Source organism: Bos indicus x Bos taurus, chromosome 1 (assembly GCF_003369695.1).
Source record: "Bos indicus x Bos taurus breed Angus x Brahman F1 hybrid chromosome 1, Bos_hybrid_MaternalHap_v2.0, whole genome shotgun sequence".
NCBI classification, from domain to species: Eukaryota; Metazoa; Chordata; class Mammalia; order Artiodactyla; family Bovidae; genus Bos; species Bos indicus x Bos taurus.
The window spans coordinates 53086359-53110466 of NC_040076.1; the positions used below are offsets into that span (position 1 = coordinate 53086359).

Genomic DNA, 24108 nt, shown 5'->3' on the forward strand with positions numbered 1-24108 from the left:
CTATGACCAGTGAGTTCTCTTGGCAGAACTCTATTAGCCTTTGCCGTGCTTCATTCTGTACTCCAAGGCCAAATTTGCCTGTTACTCCAGGCGTTTCTTGACGTCCTACTTTTGCATTCCAGTCCCCTATAAAAAAGGACAACTTTTTTGGGTGTTAGTTCTAGAAGGTCTTGTAGGTCTTCATAGAACTCTTCAACTTCAGCGTCTTCAGTGTTATTAGTTGGGGCATAGACTTGGATTACTGATATTGAATGTTTTGCCTTGGAAACAGAGAGATCATTCTGTCGTTTTTGAGACTGCATCCAAGTACTGCATTTTGGACTCTTTTGTTGACTATGATGGTTACTCCATTTCTTCTATGGGATTCCTGCCCACAGTAGGTTTTCCACTTAACCTACTTAAGTGGAAAAACTTAAGTAAGTTTTCCACTTAACACAACAGGAATCTCTTTCCATGTACTCATATATTTCTACATCTTTTTAAAAAGGCTATACATTATTCTATTGAATGACAGTACTTTAGTCTTCTAACTGTATACATTGGTTATTTCCAATTTTGTACCACAATAAACAGCTCTGTAATATTACTTTATCTAAATCTTAGTGCACATCCATATTTCCTTAAGATAAATCTCCAGAAGCGAAATTGCCTATAATACGTGTTTTTAAATTTCATATTAGTTTGTGTTTGAATCATAGGGTCTCTTATCTGAAAAGGCAATATAAAGCTTAAACATTTTGTAAAACTCATAGGGTCTGGGCTCACTGTTCTTTAAGAATACAGAGATCTAACATGCTGATTAACTGTGAGCTAATTAGTTTGCAATTAGTAGTTTGATATCACTTATGTCTGCAACCGGTGCATTTAGTGTGGGCGGCTGCAACCGGCACACTTAGCCTGGCCAAGAGGAGCCACCCCACGTCCGAGGTCAGGGGCAGAAGCCGGGAGGACCCCATGCCCAAGGGGAGGCGGCCAAGAGGAATTACCCCACGTCTGAGGTCAGGGGCAGTGGCCAAGAATGCCAGGCTGCGACAGCGCAGGAATGGCTGAGAGGAGCTACCCCACGTCCGAGGTCAGGGGCAGCGGCTGGGAGGAGCTACCCCATGTCCGAGGTCAGGGGTGGCAGCTGAGAGGAGCAACCCCACCTCCAAGGAGCGGTGGCTGCACGGGCGCCGGAGGGCCTAGAGGACTTAGTCCATGTTGAAGGTCAGAAGGGGCAGCAGTGAGGAGATACCCCTCGTCCAAGGTAAGGAGCAGCGGCTGCGCTTTGCTGGAGCAGCCGTGAAGAGATACCCCACGTCCAAGGTAAGAGAAACCCAGTAAGACGGTAGGTTTTGCAAGAGGGCATCAGAGAGCAGACACACTGAAACCATACTCAGAGAAAACTAGTCAATCTAATCACACTAGGACCACAGCCTTGTCTAACTCAATGAAACTAAGCCATGCCAGTGGGGCCACCCAAGATGGGTGGGTCATGGTGGAGAGGGCTGACAGAATGTGGTCCACTGGAGAAGGGAATGGCAAACCACTTCAGTATTCTTGCCTTGAGAAGCCCATGAACAGTATGAAAAGGCAAAATGATAGGATACTGAAAGAGGAACTCCCCAGGTCAGTAGGTGCCCAACATGCTACAGATCAGTGAGAAATAACTCCAGAAAGAATGAAGGGATGGAGCCAAAGCAAAAATACCCAGCTGTGGATGTGACTGGTGATAGAAGCAAGGTCCGATGCTGTAAAGAGCAATATTGCATAGGAACCTGGAATGTCAGGTCCATGAATCAAGGCAAATTGGAAGTGGTCAAACAAGAGATGGCAAGAGTGAACGTCGACATTCTAGGAATCAGCGAACTAAAATGGACTGGAATGGGTGAATTTAACTCAGATGACCATTATATCTACTACTGCAGGTAGGAATTCCTCAGAAGAAATGGAGTAGCCTTCATGGTCAACAAGAGTCCAAAATGCAGTACTTGGATGCAATGTAAAAAACGACAGAATCATCTCTGTTCGTTTCCAAGGCAAACCATTCAATATCACGGTAATCCAAATCTATGCCCCAACCAGTAACGCTGAAGAAGCTGCAGTTGAACGGTTCTATGAAGACCTACAAGATCTTTTAGAACTAACACCCAAAAAAGATGTCCTTTTCATTATAGGGGACTGGAATGCAAAAGTAGGAAGTCAAGAAACACCTGGAGTACCAGGCAAATTTGGCCTTGGAATACGGAATGAAGCAGGGCAAAGACTAATAGAGTTTTGCCAAGAAAAGGCACTGGTCATAGCAAACACCCTCTTCCAACAACACAAGAGAAGACTCTATACATGGACATCACCAGATGGTCAACACCGAAATCAGATTGATTATATTCTTTGCAGCCAAAGATGGAGACGCTCTATACAGTCAACAAAAACAAGACCAGGAGCTGACTGTGGCTCAGATAATGAACTCCTTATTGCCAAATTCAGACTGAAATTGAAGAAAGTGGGGAAAATAACTAGACCATTCAGGTATGACCTAAATCAAATCCCTTATGATTCTACAGGGGAAGTGAGAAATAGATTTAAGGGACTAGATCTGATAGAGTACCTGATGAACTATGGACGGAGGTTCGTGACACTGTACAGGAGAGAGGGATCAAGACCATCCCCAAAGAAAAGAAATGCAAAAAAGCTGTCTGGGGAGGCCTTACAAATAGCTGTGAAAAGAAGAGAAGCAAAAAGCAAAGGAGAAAAGGAAAAGATATAAGAAGAGGAAAGATATAAGCTTCTGAATGCAGAGTTCCAAAGAATAGCAAGAAGAGATAAGAAAGCCTTCCTCAGCCATCAATGCAAAGAAATAGAGGAAAACAACAGAATGGGAAAGACGAGAGATCTCTTCAAGAAAATTAGAGATAACAAGGGAACATTTCATGCAAAGATGGGCTCGATAAAGGACAGAAATGGTATGGACCTAACAGAAGCAGAAGATATCAAGAAGGGGGCAAGAATACACAGAACTGTACAAAAAAGATCTTCATGACCCAGATAATCACGATGGTGTGATCACTCACCTAGAGCCAGACATCCTGGAATGTTAAGTCAAGGGGGCCTTAGGAAGCATCACTACGAACAAAGATAGCGGAGGTGATGGCATTCCAGTTGAGCTATTTCAAATCCTGAAAGATGATGCTGTGAAAGTGCTGCACTCAATATGCCAGCACATTTGGAAAACTCAGCAGTGGCCACAGGACTGGAAAAGGTCAGTTTTCATTCCAATCCCAAAGAAACACAATGCCAAAGAATGCTCAAACTACCGCACAATTGCACTCATCTCAAGCGCTAGTAAAGTAATGCTCAAAATTCTCCAAGCTAGGCTTCAGCAATACGTGAACTGTGAACTTCCAGATGTTCAAGCTGGTTTTAGAAAAGGCAGAGGAACCAGAGATCAAATTGCCAACATCTGCTGGATCATCGAAAAAGAAAGTGAGCTCCAGAAAAACATTTATTTCTGCTTTATTTACTATGCCAAAGCCTTTGACTCTGTGGATCACAGTAAACTGTGGAAAATTCTGAAAGAGATGGGAATACCAGACCACCTGATCTGCCTCTTGAGAAATCTGTATGCAGGTCAGGAAGCAACAGTTAGAACTGGACATGGAACAACAGATTGGTTCCAAGTAGGAAAAGGAGTACGTCAAGGCTGTATATTGTCACCCTGCTTATTTAACTTATATACAGAGTACATCATGAGAAACGCTGGGCTGGAAGAAGCACAAGCTGGAATAAAGATTGTCAGGAGAAACATCAATAACCTCAAATATGCAGATGACACCACCCTTATGGCAGAAAGTGAAGAGGAACTCAAAAGCCTCTTGATCAAGGTGAAAGAGGAGAGTGAAAAAGTTGGCTTAAAACTCAACATTCAGAAAACGAAGATCATGGCATCTGGTCCCATCACTTCATGGGAAATAGATGGGAAACAGTGGAAACAGTGTCAGACTTTTTGGGCTCCAAAATCACTGCAGATGGTGACTGCAGCCATCTGATATTAAAAGACACTTACTCCTTGGAAGGAAAGTTATGACCGACCTAGATAGCATATTGAAAAGCAGAGACACTGCTTTGCCAACAAAGGTCCGTCTAGTCAAGGCTATGGTTTTTCCCATGGTCATGTATGGATGTGAGAGTTGGACTGTGAAGAAAGCTGAGCATCGAAGAATTGATGTCTTTCAACTGTGGTGTTGGAGAAGACTCTTGAGAGTCCCTTGGACTGCAAGGAGATCCAACCAGTCCATTCTGAAGGAGATCAGCCCTGGGATTTCTTTGGACGGAATGATGCTAAAGCTGAAACTCCAGTACTTTGGCCACCTCATGCGAAGAGTTGACTCATTGGAAAAGACTCTGATGCTGGGAGGGATTGGGGGCAGGAGGAGAAGGGGACGACAGAGCATGAGATCGCTGGATGGCATCACTGACTTGATGGACGTGAGTCTCAGTGAACTCTAGGAGTTGGTTATGGACAGGGAGGCCTGGTGTGCTGCTATTCATGGAGTCGCAAAGAGTTGGACACGACTGAGTGACTAAACTGAATTAGTTTATAGTAGTTAATACTAGTTCAGAGAAGTCGATGGCACCCCATTCCAGTACTCTTCCCTGGAAAATCCCATGGACAGAGGAGCCTGGTAGGCTGCAGTCCAGTGGTCGCGAAGAGTTGGACACGACTGAAGTGACTTAGCAGCAGCAGCAAATTAACATGAACAGTGCTGTGTTTTCCAAAGGCTAATCACAAGTCTTTTTATTTGAAGTTTGAGAAAAGAATAAGGCTACTCTAATACATTGTTATTTTTTGGCTTTCTGGGATAAGTGAGATGAAACATAACTCTTAGAATAAGAATGTAGACAATGTAACAGAGGCAGAATCACGTTCACTACTAAATCCCTGCCAAATGTTCAGCTGCTTAGTGAAAAATTAGTTTTTAATAACATAATGAAACTGTACCTCAACCTATTCTGACTGTGAAATGTCATTCTCTTACACAGCACTGTCCAGACTTTATATATAAAAAGCCCTTTGTGGTATCCAAATTGGAAAGGAAGAGGTAAAACTGCCATTATATGCAGATGAGGACACTATACGTAGGAAACTCTTTTAAAGACGGACCCCACACAAAAACTGAAACTGATAAATTCACAAGGTAATAGAATACATGATTAACATCCAGAAATATGTTGCATTTCTTTATAGTAACAACGAGACATCAGAAAGTAAAGAAATAAATTCATTTAAAATCACCGCCTGCCCGCTCCCCCACCAAAAACCCTTAGGAATAAACCGAGCCAAGGATCTGAAAGACTTATATGCTGAGAACTATAAATCATTGATTAAAGGCAACTGAAGATGAAAACTGAAAGAAAATTAAAGGCAAACTTTCCATTTAAACAAATGGAAAGATACCCCCTATTTTTGGATTGGAAGAATTAATATTGTTAATACGGCCATACTGCCCAAAGCAAACTGCAGATTTAATGCAATCCTTATAAACATATCCACTACATTTTTCACAGAACTAGAACAAATAACCCTAAAATTTATATGGAATCACAAAAGACCCAGAATTGTTGAAGCAAATCTGAGGAATAAGAATAAGCTGGAGGCATAACTCCTAGACTTCAGACAACAGTACAAAGTTACAGTCATCAAAACAGTGTGGTACTGGCATAAGCAGACATAGGAATTAATACAACAGAATGCAGAGCTTAGAAACAAACCCACACACCTACGGTCAGTTAATCTTTGACAAACGAAGCCAGATTATACAATAGGGAAAAGAATCTGTATACTGACTGGTATTTGGAAAGTTGGACAGCTGCATGTAAATCAATGAACTTAGAATACACCCTTCACATTATAAACAGAAATGAACTCGAAATAGCTTAAATGTAAGACAGGACACTATAGGACTCGTAGAAGAGAACACAGGCAAAACATTCTCTGACATAAATTGTAGCAATGTTGTCTTAGGTCAATCTCCTAAAGCAAAAAAATAGAAGTAAAAACAAATAAATGGGACCTAATCAAACTCATAAGCTTTTGCACAGCAAAGTGAAAAGTGAAGTCACTCAGTTGTGTCCAACTCTTTGCGACCCCATGGACTGTAGCCCACCAGGCTCCTCCATCCTTGGAATTTTCTAGCCAAGAGTACTGGAGTGGGTTGCCATTTCCTTCTCCAGGGGATCTTCCCGACCCAGGGATTGAACCCAGGTCTCCTGCATTGCAGACTCTTTACTATCTGAACCAGGGAATACCAATGAAAATGAAAGTTGTTCAGTTGTGTCCGACTCTCCACAGACTACAAAGTCCAGGGAATTCTCCAGGACATAATACTGGAGTAGGTAGCTTTTCCCTTCTCCAGGGGATCACCCCAACCCAGGGATCGAACCCAGTTCTCCCACATTGCAGGTGGATTCTTTACTAGCTGAGCCACAAGGGAAGCCCAAAAGGAACCATAAACAAAAAGGACAACTCAAAGAATGGGAAAAAATATTTGTAAATGATGTGACCAACAAGGGCTTAATTTCCAAACTATATAAACAGCTCATACAACTGAATAAGAAACCAAACAATCCAATCAAAAAAAGGCAGAAGACCTAAACAGAAATTTCTCCAAAGAAGACATAAAGATAGCCAATAGGCACATGAAAAGATGCTCAACATCAATTATTAAAGAAATGAAAATTGAACTACAATGAGGTTATCACTTCACACCAGTCAGAGCTGCCATCATCAAAAAAGTCTACAAACAAGTGTTGGAGAGGGTGTGTAGAAAAGAAAAGTCTCTACACTGTTGGTGGGAATGTAAATTGGTGCAGCCACTATGAAAACCATTATGGAGGTTTCTTAAAAAACTAAAAACAGGGTTAACCTAAGTCTATTTTCAAAAGATACATGCAACACTATTTACATATTCAGTTCAGTTCAGCATTAAACGCAACTTACATATTACTACATGTAGGACTGGAACATGGAACATATTGCAAATGTTCATAGCAGCACTATTTATAACAGCCAAGACATGGAAGCAACCTAAGTGTCCTTTGACAGATGAATGGAAAAAGATGTGGTATACATCCACACACATAATGGAATACTACTCAGCCATTCAGTTCAGTTCAGCTGCTCAGTTGTGTCCAGCTCTTTGCGACCCCATGAACGGTAGCATGCCAGGCCTCCCTGTCCATCAACTCCCGGAGTCGAACCAAACTCATGTCCATCGAGTTGGTGATGCCATCCAACCATCTCATCCTGTGTCATCCCCTTCTCCTCCTGCCCTCAATCTTTCCCAGCATCAGGGTCTTTTCAAATGACTCAGCCATTAAAAGAATGAAATAATGCCATTTGCAGGAACATGGATGGACCTAGAGATTGTCATAATGAGTGAAGTCAGAGAAGTATATGCTATCAGTTATATTCAGAATATAAAGTAATAAGGCATAAATATATTTACAAAACAGAAATAGACTTATAGACTTGAGAGAATGAACTTATGGTTACCAGGGAGGAAGGTGTGGGGGAGGGATAGGAAGTTAAGAAAAAACGTGCATTCAGTTGGGAGGAAAGATACTCACTTTCTCTCTTCACATTTAGTATCTTTATGAAGGGTTATTTGAAGCTCGATGTACAAAAGAGCAATGTTCCATGAATTAAGGTACTCCTTCATTCATGATGATAATTGTTTTTTCTATGATATTTTTGAAATGCTTAGATAAAAACAAGCATAAACAAAAAGGCCTTTTTGTATGACAGAAAGAAAGCCAATTAGCTACAAAATGCTAAGCAGAAGACAGACTGTGTTAAGATTTCAAAGTAAATTGCAGATTCAAAGGAATCCATGATTTTTTTATATTTTATTGTTTCTTCCCAACTTCTGGATTACAGAGGCACACAACTTCAAGTACTTATCAGGCTCATTATCAATAATGTATTATAATAAAATTAACTAGCTTTTCTTTGGTTCTGACTTGCCTTTCTAAAAACCAACTAGCTTTTAAAGGCATAAGTCATTTTTTCTGTTCATCTTAGTTGTTTTTTAAAAATCTATTGTCTTGAGATTTCCCAAATGGTCTAGTGGTTAAGAATCCACCTTCCAGCAGAGATGACACAGGCATGATCCTTCTGGGAACTAAGATCTCACACACTGCATGTGTACAACTGCTGAGCCTGCATGCTCTAGAGCCTGTGCCCTGCAACCACAGAAGCCTGTGCTCAACTAAAGAAAAGCCCACGTACTACAACAATGACACAGTGCAGTAAAAAAACAAACAAACAAAAAAAAAAAAAACGAGTATAAACCCAGTGAATGCTGAAAATATATAATCAGTTTCTTAATCCAAAACACTTTTTAAAAAAAATCATTACGGGTACTACACAGTATTTATTGGAGATCACTGAGAGAGCCAAGGCTGAGAAAAAATGTTCATTATCCTATTTAAAAAGCAGAATAGTAAAGAAAATAACCACTTATCAACTATCAGAATAACAACTGATTGAAGTGAGACTCATCAGTGTATTTTCTGGGGGGCAGTACTGGGTCGTCATTGCTGTGCGCGTTTTTCTTCCAGTTGCAGCGGGCAGGGACAAGTTCATTGTAGTGCCCGAGCTGCTCACTGCAGTGGCTTCTCTTGTTGCAAAGCATGGGCTCTAGGGCATGTGCGCTTTAGTGGTCGCAGCACATGGGCTCAGTAGTTACAGCTCCCAGGCTATAGAGCCCAGGCTCAACAGTTGTGGTGCACAGGCTTTAACTGCTCTGTGACATGTGGGATTTTCCTGGATTAAGGATTGAACCCATGTCTCCTGCAGGTGCATTCTTATTTCTGAGCCACCAGGGAATCGCAATGGACACTAAAACTAGTAGATGAAACTTAGAAGAAACAGGTATTTGCAGTGTCTTCCCATAAGTTACTTAATAAATCATTTCCAGAGGGAAAACTAGTAATGATACATTGAAGATATTATCTTGTGTATATTACCATGTGCAGAGAGGTAAATATGTTATGATGTTGAAAGCCAGGGTATGTATACATACTTGATTAAAACAAAAAAATACAACATTGTTTGGGGGTCAATAATGTACATATATGTGTCAACTAAAATGAGGATAAAAGAATACATACAGTTGTAAGGTTTCTACATTTTATATTAAGTAATACAATATTAACTCCAAGTGGACTTTGAGAGTTAAGGACTTATTTGTCAAAACAGGTAGAAAAAAAAAAAAAAGCAAGACCCAACTATATACTGTCTACAAGTCATGCATTTTATATATATAAAGGCTATATTAATACTAAGACAGAGATCACCAAAGACAGTGGTACATTTCTTAATGCTAAAAGGGTCAAATTATTCAGGAAGATAAAATACTCAATAGCAAAGTTTTGACTGTTTTTGTAAATAAAATTTTATCAGAACAGAGCCACACACATTTATTTACATACTGTGGATAGCTGCTTTCATGCTGCAGTTGCAGATTTTAGTGGTTTTAAGAGACCAGGCTGCATGTCTCACAAAGTCTAAAATACACTACCTGCCCTGTTACAGAAAATGTTTGCTGATTTCTGCAAAGGAATTAAGTCATAAACAGGACATGTGTTTTATCTAACAGGAGGCAAGTCAAAAGTAAAGTGGTAAATACAATTCATAACTAATAATATTTGAAAAGAGGAAAAGAAAAAAATCAAAGTAAAATAAGGTTTGTGTTTTAGGGAATATACCTTGATTAGAGGTAACAAAAATATAAGAATAAGCCTCAAGCAGAAGTTGAAATTCAGTTATATTTTCATTTAATGAACAGTCCTAGCTCAAGAAAGAACCTCAATATATTTTTAACACAGACAACTAGTTTTTGCAACATACAATAAATGAAACTAAAAGGATACCAATCTGACAAAGTTTCTGTAAAACAGAGCATTAGGTTTTAATGACTTATTTTTTGCCCTGACATTAAATGGGTGACAGTTTAGTATAAACTCCAACCAGCCAAATTTTAAGAAAACTCTATTTGTTCAAGTAACAAATGTAAATGGTTACAAGGAATTGTGTTAATGTATACTTGAATTCAAACTTCACAGCAAAATTCTTAAAGAATATGAACAACTCCAATATGATATATTTATTTACTTACTTGTATTCTCCATCAGGAAATGGACATAAACACATAGGAATCATTTGTAAAACTCTGACTAGAGATTCAAATTTGCTTAAAATAAATATTATTAATATTTTTACAAAAGAAGAACATATACACACATAAACACACACACTTGGTTTTTGATTGAGGTGTATACAGAACCAAAAAGCAAAAAAAAAAAAAAGTATCCAATATACTAAGGTTAAGACAAACAATAGGAATATGAAAGATGCTATAAGAGACAGAAAGACTAGGAAAAAACAGAAATGAAGATGGATGACAATTAGTACTCACCGTTAAATCTGAAATATGGGTTTTTTTTCTTTAGAGAGAAGAGATTAATAGATTAAAACTACTGTATTAAAAAAAAAGGCTGAAAAATACATGCAGTCTCTGCCTACACAGGCTTTTAAGAATAGGCAAATTGAGTGGCTTAAATAAACGCATACTTGCAAGAATAGACTAGATCTGAACTGTGCAGTTGGATTGAAATTAAAGTTACAATCAATTAAAATTAAATAAAATTAAGAATTCAATTCTTCCACTGCACTAGACACATTGTAAGTGCTCATTAACCACACGTGGCTCAAGGCCACAGTACTGTATAGTGCAGACAAAGAACACTTCCATCATCACAAAAATTCTACTGGGTAGCACTGGGCTAGGCTCAGTATCTGGAATAGAATATGCCCCTTAAGGAATGCATAGCAACTTAAAATGTAATATATGACACGATGCTTTTTGAAAAATTTTCACAACTGTACAAAATGCATACAAATATATGAAACTTATTAGTTTGATATTGTTTAGTGTAACTAGTGAATTACAAAAAATGTATTTTCTAAATATAAATCCAGATATACAATGGTTAAAAAACAGAAGTAAATCTAAGTTTACCTAAGTCAAATAGAGATAACAAATAGTGAGGAATACACCAAATAAAATCAATGGTTGTAATAGCATAGCAATAAAATCAACCAAAATACAAATATACAAATTCTTCTTAAAGACTACTTAAAACATTCAATTCAAAATAAAGTACTAAAAAATTCCCTTGTATAAAAGAAATACATGAATGAGGATAAAGTTATGCTTTAAAATTAAATGGCCTAATGTAAAACTATTTAAATAAAAGATGATATATTAAATGAAATTTACTTCAGAATTAACAAATAATGTGGCAAAGGTAGAATCCAAGTTATCTGTATGTTAATAAGAAATTCATAACTGACTGAAAATGATACTGGTGGGTGAACATGTAACATTTTAAAGAATAAAACTAAAGGTATCCATAAATAATTCTTTAAGTTACTACAGGTTTTTATGTGACAATATAGTCACTTAATACAACAGCTATTTTTTAATATTTATACATTATTTCTACAAATATTCACTGTATTTTTTAAAAAATTTAGAACTTACACCATGTATCTTACTACATTTTAAATGCAGTAATAAAGTTATTTTAAATTCACTGAATGGGGGTGAAGGGAGACTCAGATGAAGGTGATCAAAGGGTACACATTTCCAGCTTTAGGTAAGTAAGTACTGAAGATGTAACATACAGCATGATAAAGACAATTTACACTGCTTTCTTTGACTTACATATTAAAGTTGTTAAGAGAGTAAATCCTAAGTTATCTTCACAAGGAAATACAACTTTTCTGTTTCTTTAATGTTGTTTTTATGTAAGACAACGGATGTTCACTAAACCTATTATGGTCATCAGCTCATAAGGCAAATTATTATGTTGTATATCTTAAATTTATACAGTGCTATATGTCAACTATATTTCAATAAAAGGAGAAAGAAAAGTTCACTGATGCCTGATTTTAAAAACCTAATCACAAATGAGAATAAACAAGCAGAAGACAGTGGAAAGCAACTAAGGAAAAGGGGAAAAAAAAAAAAAAACTTGAGAAAAAATAAGGAAGGTTAAGAAGAATATTCTGAAGAACTAAAGTAAGTTTTAAGCAGTAAAATATAGAAACAGGAAGTAAAAATTTAAGACCAAATAAAAACATGTGTCAGATCAGGTTCTTTACTAATAATTAGATAATAATTTGCTCTTTTGGAGTCACAGATTAGCTTTCCTCCCCAACCCTGCCAGTAGATAAACACATAGTGTCTATATACTGAGATTCACAGTTTCTGGATTTATTTTCCCACCACTTAGACTGTGGATCATTGCTATCATATGAGAATGTTTGTTTAACTCCTCTTGCTGAAGTTTTACCAGGGACTCTTTCTCTTCCAAACGACCTTCTAACTGAGCCTTTTGAACTTCCAGGGAGGAAGCCTGAAAAAAGGGGGTGGGAGAGAGAAATTGAAGAAAACAACTTAGCATGTTTTCTCTTCACAGAAACCTGCTTTAAGATGTCCTTATGTTTTATTTGTAAGACAACCATATCAAGGCACATTAATGTAATATGCTTTACTTAACAATTATATGCTAAGTTTAAGATCTGTTAACTGTTAAACAATAGTAAACAAACTGGGAAGACATGATTCAATTTGTCTTTTTAAGCCTGGACTTCTGCAGAAAATACTACATATTTACTATTTAGAATTACTATTAAGATAAACATATTAAAGCTAACTTGTATGCCTCTCCTGTCACTTATATTCTGTAGTTGTTCAGTCTTTTTAATCTTGGTCTGTTCTCATCTTCCTTGTAGTAGATGGTCCAGAAAGCATTATTCATAGCTACCACACTCAGTGAAATTGTTAGTCACTCAGTTGTGTGTGACTCTTTGTGACTCCATGGACTGTAGTCTGCCAGGCTCCTTTGTCCATGGGATTTTCCAGGCAAGAATACTGGAATGGTTAGCCATTCCCTTCTCCAGGGGATCTTCCCGATCCAGGGATTGAACCTGTGTCTCCTACATTGCAGGCAGATTCTTTCCTGTCTGAGCCACCTAAATAGCCCACACTCAAACAATCATAATGTAGAAAGAGCAATGAACTTAGAATATATGCCTACTATTTCACATAGCTATGTGACAACCTTGAGCAAGTAACTTTAAGACTCAGTTTCATTTGTAGGATGAAAATATTTATAAATACTTATATATTAGTATATTTATTAAAGTGAGAAAGATTAAGAAAAATATTTCAGAGTCCTTTGTAAATTATGAAATTTTACATATATACAAACTTCTATTATTATGACCAGCCTTGTAAGCAAAGAGATACGGTTATATATATACAGGCAGCTATCTGTACATGCCATTATGAACTGAGAATCTCCTTCTGTATTCTTTACCCTCTTGAAAGCAGCAAGTGCTGGAACACAGTATACATTTAATCAATGTGTAACAATTTTAGAAAATACAAGTTTTCACACTATGACAGTCCTCGTAACAAACAACTGTCCAATCAATTTGAGCTTCTGGTATCTTCTAAGCAAAATTACTGAAGAAACAGACACTAATTTATACAGATTTACCTTTTTTCACAAAATAAGATTTTATCATTTCATTGCAAATCAGAATGCAGTAGATTCTTACCTTAATGCTCAATTCTTTTCTTATCTGATCTGTTCTATTTAATTCTTTTCTAAGGACACCAATGGTTTCCTCTTTGTCTTCTTTTTCTCGTTGTAAGACTTTAATCTTTTCTTCCTGTACTTTTATTTTTTGTTCTAGGTCTTAAAGCAAATAGTCAGCTTTATACTCAAAGGTCTTAAAACAAACAGTCAGCGTTATACTCAAAGGTCCTACACTGACATTACCCTGAAAAGGTTTAGAAGCTATTATGTTATAAAAGACAATTACAAAGAAAAAAGAAACATCTTGCTACACATAAGTTATATAGCATTTGATGAATTAAAAAAAAAATCACGAAACTTTTCTCCTATGCCAGGATTCTACGGTGGTGGTTTAGTCGCTAAGTTGTGTCCAACTCTTGCGACCCCACAGTAGCCTGCCAGACTTCTCTGGTCCATGAGATTCTCCAGGCAATACTGGAGTAGGTTTTCATTTCCTTCTTTATGGGATCTTCCCAACCCAGGAAGTGAACCCAGGTCTCCTGCGTTGCAGGCAGATTCTTTACCAACTGAGCTACAAGGGAAGTCCAGGATTCTATAGAAAATGTTACCATGTCTTTCCCTCTTCCTCTGTTCTAAATACAACATATAGTACTGAGGGGAAGGATAATCCTTATAGAGTTTAAGGGTTAGAAAAGAAAGGGTAAGAGAAAATTATGAACAATTATATAGGTAGATTTCTGTGCGTTAAGGCAAGTGAGTCAGAACAAAAACATTTTTGTAGATCACTTTAGAGTTACTACCATTGAGAAGCTAGCAACTATAAGTTACCTAGCACTGCCACCTGCTGTTATTTTCTTTTAAAAAAAATTTATTTTAAAAAGGGCAATCATTTCCTATAACTCCTGATTTCAGAAAAAATGTATTGCTTTTTTAGTCTAACTAAACTGCTTTGTGGCAAGAAAAGGAGAACTTTTAAGATATGACTTAAGGATTAAAAAAAATGAGAGAAGTAGAAAATGAAACAGCAAACTAAAAACCACTCATGCTTTGATTTTCTTCCAACATAAGATTTATTAAAATATAGATAATTTATTAAACAAGTTACTTACTTGCTAGCTTACATTCTCTGTCTACTAGTTGGTTCTGTACTTCTTTTCTCTGTTCTTCTTTCTCTATCAATTGGGCAATAGTTCTGAAGTTATAAGACAATACAGAAGAAAACATTAGTGAACCATATAATTTCTTTTTCTCTCCAACAAGTATTTTAAGAAGAAATTTCTAAGACTAGTAATCACTCTTAAAATTCTGCCAAATATGTACTTTATATCTATAAGTAATAATTCTATTAATTTTAGATATAAAAAATAATGTTCTATATATAGGGAATCATTCTTTTTGAAAAATCCAAATAATTAAAATAAAAAACTGTAAATTTTACTTTTCATTTTGCTGCTTGAGTGACTCATTCAGCTTTTTCACAGTCTCAATTTGTTTACTTAGAGAATCACAAGTGACCTGTAAATCTTTGTTCTTCTTTTCAGCAGTTTCATTCCTGAAAAGACAAGGAGATACTTTTAGTAGAGGAAAACACAGAGAAAAAGAAACTGAGTGTCTTCTTTACTACCTCTTCTGACTAAATAGCATATACTGCAGAAGAGGAGGAATGCTATGTGAACAAGCAAGACATAAACAGTTAGGTTAACTGTAAAAGACAATAAAGATATGTTTTGGCTGATGAAGAAGTAAAAAATTACTATGAAATGGAAACATGTGGGACGTTAACTTCATATTTATTGATAAACAGCTTTATTTACAGAATGCTACACTACAAAATTTGCTATTAATATAAAATACATGTCTTTTTCTTTATAGTCAAGCCCAGAAACTGAAACAATTTCTCTTAAAGGATAAGGTATTAAAAACAAAAAAAAAATTAAACTTACACCTATCATCACTAGCCTGTTGGGCATAATACATGTTCAAGGAAAAACATCAAATTAATGAATTAAGTGGTTGAAGATTTTAAGTTTCTCTTGCCTCTTTATAGTTCTGCATCATATAGTCCTGTGCTTATTTTACCTGTAAGGTAAACATATAAAAAATCCTTTCCAAAGTGATATTTTGACACCCAACTATCTTAAGCATAAAATGTCCTTTCAGAGGATAAACAAAACGGGTGCATTGGCCAAATGTGGCCAGCAGAAGTTTTATTTATCCCACAGAGAGTTTGTAAAATTCTGAAATTTGAATGCCTTGAGATATCCCTATCATTACAAACTTTCCCAGCCAGCTTCATTTGTTATCCACCTGCCCCTCAAGGCTGGAGTTTCACTTTCTGGCCCACCCCTCACTATCTGGAACATAAGCAAATCCTAGAAAGCCTATTTTCTCTTGGACCACTGCCTACTTTCTTTTACACTCTAACTGAACACTAATAGTCCACATTATCAGGGCTGCCTCAAACAATCAGACTTAAAGTTGCTGGAGGAGAATATCCTATTTAAAAATCACCATGTCCTCACAAATTTTGTAGATGCTATACATTTCCACCCTTCATTTTTATTGATGGGCAAATAAAATAAGGGCTTCCCAGGTGGCACAGTGGTAAAGAAACTGTGCTTTCTATGCAGGGGCATTGGTTCAATTCCTGGTCAGGGAACTAGATCCTGCATGCTGCACAGTAAGGCCAAAATAAAAAATAAAAAGAAACATTATCTTGCTAAAAAAAAAAAAAGAAGTTAAAAAAATAAAGCACACGGACCTTGTAAAGTTAAATTTTTCTGTATCTCTATATTAATACCAGAGAAAGAAGGACATTTTTTCAAGTCTTAACGTATCTTAAAGTATATATAAAGAAAAACAAGAAACCAGTTAACCAGAGTGTAATTTTTGTTTGGCAGAAGTAAATAACTATTACTGATCTTCCTTATAATTTATAAGTTAAAACTGGCTTAAAAGATAAAAAGTGACAAGGGGGGGAATAATCACTCTCATACTTTGTTAGTGAGTGTATAAATTGGCATTGGCATAGCTTTTCTGAAGGTAAACTGGACAATCAATCAAAAATTTAAAAGCACATACCCTTTAAACCAGCAATTCACCTGTAAGAATTTATCTTCCAGATATAGTCATACATATAAGTAAACTACACTCAAGGACTTTAAAGAGAAATACTGACTACAAATTCCAAGGTGAGTTAAATACTAACATCCAAATTTCTATGCTATTAGGCTGATGATATGACAACTGTTAATATTCAACCACTTTCGATCTGCAGAAATGGCCAATTCATATGGTTCAACCTAGTATGAATTGTGACAACTAAGGTCATTCAACAATTACTTACGCTGTGCCTAACCATGCATCAAGCACTGTTCTAGGCTCTAGAGATCTGTCAGGGAATAAAACAGGTCAAATTTGTCCTTGTGGCGCTAAGATCCCAGATGACTGATGACTGAATAAATGAAACTGGAAAGAGACACTTATATTCTGTTTCCAACTGTGGTACTGAATTTGAGTAAGCGATACTTCATTTCACTATGACATAAGTTTCTTGCTAACTAGTTATCTTATATTAACAGTATTATTAGAACATATGAATGTTCAGAAAAGAACTTTAGGGACAGAGAAGAGAAATGCTGTGTGTTCATTCTAAATTCTAACTTTACACAGGAATTTTTACTTTATTAATTTACCTCTGAAGAAGTTCCATGTAGGATTTTGTCAGAACTTCATGTTCTTCAGCCACAGACTCTAACTTCCTATTATGTTGAAAGAGATGCTCAATATCACTCTGGGCTCTTTCCGATTCAACCTGCTGTGACTTCAGCAACACAGCAAGCTCTTCGTTTTTTCTTTCAACTTCTCTCAACATATTAGCAAGTGTCCGAGCCTAAAAGAAAATGGAATACTTTTCTACTATCATTTATATAATATGCTCAGTTTCTATAATTTAAAAAATTAATGAAATAAATCTGTTTATTGTCAATTATTAGGCCAGTCTAGAGTGAAAGAGGAAAAATTTTCCTCTCGAACATCATCAAGGGTGACAGTGGGGTCATACAATTTTCACACAGTGTGAGAAGTACTCTAAAAAAGGCAGCACGGGGAGGAAGGGTCACCAAAAGTGTGGGCAACAGAAGACCAGAGAAAAGCTTCCTGGGAAATGGAGGAACCTTTTAATAGATTTAATTTATTTAATAGATTTAATAATCTAAAGGATTATTAAAAGAGAAGAGAGGAAAAGGTATTCCAGATACAGAAGAGCAAGTGCAAGGGCAGGAAAACATAGAAGTATGTCAAGTTTCAGAAACTGCAAAGCAATCTAATATATTCATTTAACTGGAAAGAACGCAAAGAAGTGCAAGGAGATGGGGAATGAGAAGTAGTTAAAATCCCTGTGCAGTAAGTTCTTAGGAATTTAAATTCTCTTCTGAGCTAAAAGGTGAGACACTGAAGGATATTCGGTAAAGGAGTATATAAGATCAGAGTACTGCCTCAGGTATGACTGTGAAGGAAAAGCAAAGAGGATGGGTAGATCCAAACACAGCCAGTGACTGTATGTAGAGGATGGATGAGACGAGGGTACTAGACTCAAGTAGGAAGACTAATTAGAGACTGCTGTCATTCATGTGAAAAAATAAAAAGGACCTGGCCTGTGACAAACAGCCATAAGAACAGAGACAAGGCAAAAAGTATTATGTAGAAAGTAGAATCAACTGAACGTGATGAATGAATGACTACAGAAGGTAAACTATGATTTCCAGATTTCTTGTTTGGAAAACTCTAAGAATAGTACAGGGAATACGTAAGAAAGAATACATTTTTTAAAAAGGGAGGGTGATGAGTTCATTACTGGTTCTATTGAGTCTGAAGTATTTGCTGTGTATTTAAATGGAGCTACAGAGAAGATACTTAGTGCTTAAGGAAAAGGATCTGGCTCAGCATAAAAAATTTGGTGAATTAACATTCTGGTAATAAGTAGAAACCATGAATCACCTAAATAAAGGAAAAGGGCTTAGAACATAATCCCACTCAACATATAAAGGATGAGTAGATAAAAAAAGATTTAGGAAAATAATATACATTAAGGTAGAAAAAAGATAACTGTGTAACCAAAATTAAAGGGGAGATAGTCTTAAGACAGAGGAAGTATTTGTGCCAAATGCTAAGGATAACTTACTTCAATCAGAGTAATGAAGGAAAAACTAATATTTTATACATGTTCTATTTATTTATTTTTCTACTAATCAGATGTCTTTATATTGTACACACCTCAGTCTCAGCTTGAGTTCTTTGACAGCGATACTGAGCAATCAGTCTATCAGCCTGTGCAAGGGCTAGAGCTTTTGCTTCTAAGAGATCCTGTAGCCTGCTTTCTTTGGACTGTAAGAAAACATATCGTAAATCTTCATTTGCTGGAAAATATCTCTTAGGGTTTAATTGATATACATAATTAAAATACGGTTGTACTCACAGCTAATGTGGATAGTTTCATCTCATACACATCCATTATGTCAGATAGTCTCACATCATTAATCTGATCCTTTACCTGGTTTTAATAAAGTAAAAAAAATCAGAAATCATTAGCACTCAATTAAAAAAAAAACGAAAACACCTACCAAAACCAAATAATTGAAACTCAATAACAAAGGGAAAAAAAGGATGTCATATGAGGCAGGTCACAAACATTCCATTAACCTGACTATTGCAGAAGAATATCTTGGTGATCTGCTTGTGGGAATTTAAAGTACATTTAAACTGGGGGTGATGGGGGTAGGGGGGTAGGAAGGTAGGCTCGTATGGGAAGACTAAGAGAAAATTTATAGCTGTATTAAAACACTGGAATTTTATGACTGAGTTTTTCCTCTTTCCAAACTTTCCAGAATATTGCTACTTTTTATATTAAATAATGTTTCAATGATCAAATCTCTATCTAAAGTTGCTTAAGTAAATGTTATAATATGAGTTGATATTTAGCAGGTATGTTGTGGCTCAGCTGGTAAAGAATCTACCTGCAATGCAGGAGACCTGGGTTTGATCCCTAGGTTGGGAAGATCCCCTGGAGAAGGGAAAAGCTACCCACTCCAGTATTCTGGCTTAGAGAATTCCATGGACTGTATAGTCCGTGGAGTCACAAAGAGTTGGACATGACTGAGTGACTTTCACTTTCACTTTAGTTGGTATGATCAGGCAGAATCCCACTTTTCATGGCTATTTATCACTCACCACAACTCCAGATTGAAGTTTCTCTATTAATTCCTCAATGTTCAATCCAGGAACTCTATCTTTCAAAAGTGGAGGAGTTAAACATTTTACTGATGTTGGAAAACTGTGATTTAATGACTGCAAAGGCACTCTTCTAGGCATATGTTCTGTTTCCTGTTGTCTATAGGCATTGTTTGCTGCTATACTTTCTCCAAGTCTGAGTGGGAATCAAAATAAAAAAGAGAAATAATTATATGAAAATAGAGCAAAAGGCAGAGTTAGTATAGAACTAAGGACTTATTTAGAATGGGTCTTTTGAGAATTAAGTCTTCAAATATTTCTGAAATAATCTTGGACTCCAACCAGTCCATTCTGAAGGAGATCAGCCCTGGGATTTCTTTGGAAGGAATGATGCTAAAGCTGAAACTCCAGTACTTTGGCCACCTCATGCGAAGAGTTGACTCATTAGAAAAGACTCTGATGCTGGGAGAGATTGGGGGCAAGAGAAGGGGACGACAGAGGATGAGATGGTTGGATGGCATCACTGACTCGATGGACATGAGTCTGAGTGAACTCCGGGAATTGGTGATGGACAGGGAGGCCTGGCATGCTGCGATTCACAGGGTCGCAAAGAGTCGGATACGACTGAGCGACTGATCTGATCTGATCTGATGATGAGGCAGAATTTGGGGAAATACCCAAAATTTGCCAGAGGAAAACTTTTCTACTTGCAACCCTTTACAATGACAACTCCACCTCTGGTTTGGAGCCTCTAGAACTAGTTTGTGAGTATGGATTATTTGTAAAAATTACAGTTATTGTTATTGGTAAGAACATCCTTCTAACCATGGGCAATAACACCTGGCCTTTAGTTTTCCTTTACCCTTTCCTTTTCTCACTCAATATTATTCTTACCAACCTTACCACCATTCTGCCCCTGCTTCTGAAAATATCATCTCAATGGTTGAAACTGATGAGTACAGTAGATAATTCTGTCTGGCCATTATCCTACCTTCTTTAACGACAGAATTTTTCTTTAGGAATCCTTCCCATGGTAAATGACCCAGATCTAGTCAATGAAAGCAATACTCAGATTTAGTAATCAAACAGCTGCGAAGGAAAAGCTCTTTCTATGGAGAAACTAAATTGGTAGGATGTAAGCTTAGTACAGAAGCTACTGCATTAAACAGAGGTGTTGAGACAGGTATAGCATCTGAATAATAAATTTAATCACCTGAATGGATCTAGCTGTTTTCTAAATAAGTGTACATCTGGTCTTCTGATTTGTTCGAAAGTTTTTTTTATTTGAAGAATTACTATTACAATGAAATCAATTCACTAATTTTCCAATTTGTCCATACTGAAGACTATTAAAGAAACTGGCAGGATATTCTAGTACCATACAAGATATACTGCAAATGATTATAACTCACACTAATGCAGGAAAATCTGGGAGTGGAGAAGCTTCCAATAATATTCCCAATCCAGACTGCACTTGTTCTCTATTATCTGATGTTAAAGCAAAAGCCAAGGGAGTAATCAGGCGAGGATCCTATGCAAATCAGAAACCAGAAAACAAAAAGTCAGGTCTTTCAGAGTAAGGTGAATAAATAGACCTAAATCATAAAAAATTCTAGGCAAATTCTAAAATTTCTATCTGATGTCTGAATGCATTTATTAGTCTTTACCTAATGTTAGTTTAAAAAACTCTGGCAAAAGTTTTGAATGCTTTTACTGTGCCTGAGAAAATCATGTCTTAAATGTTTTGATTTATTTAAAATATCATCTACAACTGATTGATGTTTTGAGTTTCTGTTTTCTTTTTCTAGCTATCATTTAAAAGAAAAACTGGCTAGAAGAAAAATGGTAAATCATTTCCAAATTAAAGTAAAAAAATAAAATTCAAATTAATTTCATACAATATTTTAATTTAGTGAATGAAATAATTATATTTTAAAGTATAAGTCCTTCATATCAGTAAATATTTCCATTTAGTACTTTAAGCCTCAAATCTGTTGTGAAAAAATTTTTATTGACATAAAATCACTGTGACTCAATTTAAAATTTGAGTAAGTTGCTAACAGAGAAAAATATTACAATATAAATTCTTTATAATTATCAACATTTTAAAATAAAAATATTTAAAACTGGAAAAAAAAAGCGCAAGAAACTAAAAAAAAAAAAAAAAGTTAAGTGTTTTATAGGTACTCAAATATAATCTAATGCCACAGAACCATAGGAGATGGCTTTTACCTCCAAAACCCTCATGGTAACCCTTCATACCTCGTCCATGAAGGGGGATCATTATTTCTACTTTGTAATCAAGAAAACGAGCTCACAGAGGTGAAGTAACTTGCTCAAGTCTGTACTAAGAAATGGTGGAGTCAAAATCCGAACCCCATCTTTTAAGCCCCGTGCTATCAAAGTATACAAGTAGGTTCCAGTTTTAGCTTCTACCCTGTCTACACAGGCACTGGAGACATTTGTGTTATTACAGTAATTTAATTCACACATGTTTGTTAAATATCTGTTATAAGCCAAATTTTGTGGCTATCAAGGAAAACATCTAGAACTCGTGTTTAGTTACAATGGTCAATAAAGTCGGTGAGTTAGCTATTTTCTGCACAGCTATCAAATTATCACTCACAATCAAGTTCTTTTCTTCCAGATGTCTTCTTCCTGCCTTAATACTCTACCTCATCAACCTTAACAAAAAACAAACACTCCAAAATAAATACCACTCCCCACTACCATAAAGCCGCCAGTCCAGGTTCAATGCACAATGCTGGATGCTTGGGGCTGGTGCACTGAGACGACCCAGAGGGATGGTATGGGGAGGGAGGAGGGAGGAGGGTTCAGGATGGGGAACACATGTAAAAATAAAATAAAATAAAATAAAATAAAATAAAATAAAATAAATACAAATATAAAAAAAAAAAAAAAGAAAAAATGAAGAAACCAGAAATATGACACAAGAAAGGAAAAGGCTGTGGAAGCACGGTTATCATGAATATCCCATACTTCAGAATAGGAAGCACTTAGGTTTAATCCTTGTGAAACTCTATAAAATAACTGTAGTGAGAAGATTGTTATATCAATGAACAATTTTCAAATTTTTTCCAATGGCCAGTTCTAAGAATATTAAAACAGAAACATATATTAGGAAACATTTATATATAAATCAACTTCAATATTTTAAAAGTTTAAACTCACCTGAAGGATTTTGTAGAAGCTTACTTCCATACCAGGAACCAACTGTTTAAGTTTGTTCATCAAATCAAAAGTTTTCAAAATCACATCAGCAGCAAGTTTGCTTTAAAAATAAGTCATATTTAACTTAGATAACTCAAAAATTGCTTACAGCTTATTTCTGTCCATAAATCTAAAGAAAATAAAAACTCAAAACCTTTGTTCTTAAACCTCAAGATTAACCACTGTTTGTCATGAGAAGTAAAAATATCAGAGACCAACATCCTTATAACTCAAGATCCAAAGAGAACTGGTATTAACAGTTTAAGTTTAGACAGTGTTTCTTTTTCTAATCTCAAATACCAACATGTTTCAACTTTTGCTTGAAATTACTAGTAGTATTAGCAATAGGACTCATTTAATTCTTAGTTTTGTCACTAGAATATGAACAGTAGAGGACAATTCTGCGTGTGTGGGTGTTGTCGTTTCAGTGTGTCCAACTCTTTGTGACCCTATGACTGTAGCCCATGAGGCTCTTCTGTCCATGGGATTCTCCCGGCAAAAATACTGGAGTGGGTTGCCATGACCTCCTCCAGGGGATCTTCCAGACCCAGGGATTGAACCGGCGTCTCGAACGTCTCCAGCACTGGCAGGCGGGTTCTTTATCACTAGCGCCACCTGGGAAGCCTAAGAGGGCAACCTTCAGCAATCTAGAGTATCTAACATTTACTGAACAAATTATACTAAGCTGTTTTTCACAGCCTTTTAATTGAAAAGGAGTACAAAAAAGTAAAAAAGAGATCATTGTTATTCTTGAGGACTACAATCACTGACAATTATGACATTTATGAAAATTGGAACAAATTATAGTGTTTAGCATTCAGTGGGTCCTCAACAAACACTTGTTAGATGAACTTAATTCATAGGGGAGGACAGGGATAAAATAATCTCATTACTATCAGTGAAAATCCACATTTAACTGTAAGCCTTAACATGCTAAAGAAGAGTTGTCTTTATTACTAGAAACTTTCAGCAGTGATTGGCCTCTTTGAAATAAAA

The 24108-nt window shown here is 36.3% G+C and overlaps 1 protein-coding gene across 1 annotated transcript in view; it reads right to left on the reverse strand.

The window, feature by feature from the left end:
* Nucleotides 1–9789: 9789 nt before the first annotated feature.
* Nucleotides 9790–24108, reverse strand: part of CIP2A (cell proliferation regulating inhibitor of protein phosphatase 2A) — a 29033-nt gene continuing 14714 nt past the window's right edge. The window contains exons 12-21 of the mRNA XM_027514986.1: nucleotides 23074–23173; nucleotides 21294–21412; nucleotides 19882–20077; nucleotides 19130–19204; nucleotides 18928–19038; nucleotides 17349–17545; nucleotides 15092–15205; nucleotides 14763–14845; nucleotides 13673–13812; nucleotides 9790–12462 (exon numbers count right to left, since the gene is read on the reverse strand). Coding sequence (XP_027370787.1) covers nucleotides 12292–12462; nucleotides 13673–13812; nucleotides 14763–14845; nucleotides 15092–15205; nucleotides 17349–17545; nucleotides 18928–19038; nucleotides 19130–19204; nucleotides 19882–20077; nucleotides 21294–21412; nucleotides 23074–23173 — 1306 coding nt within the window. The 3' untranslated portion in view covers nucleotides 9790–12291. The remainder of the gene's footprint in view (nucleotides 12463–13672; nucleotides 13813–14762; nucleotides 14846–15091; nucleotides 15206–17348; nucleotides 17546–18927; nucleotides 19039–19129; nucleotides 19205–19881; nucleotides 20078–21293; nucleotides 21413–23073; nucleotides 23174–24108) is intronic.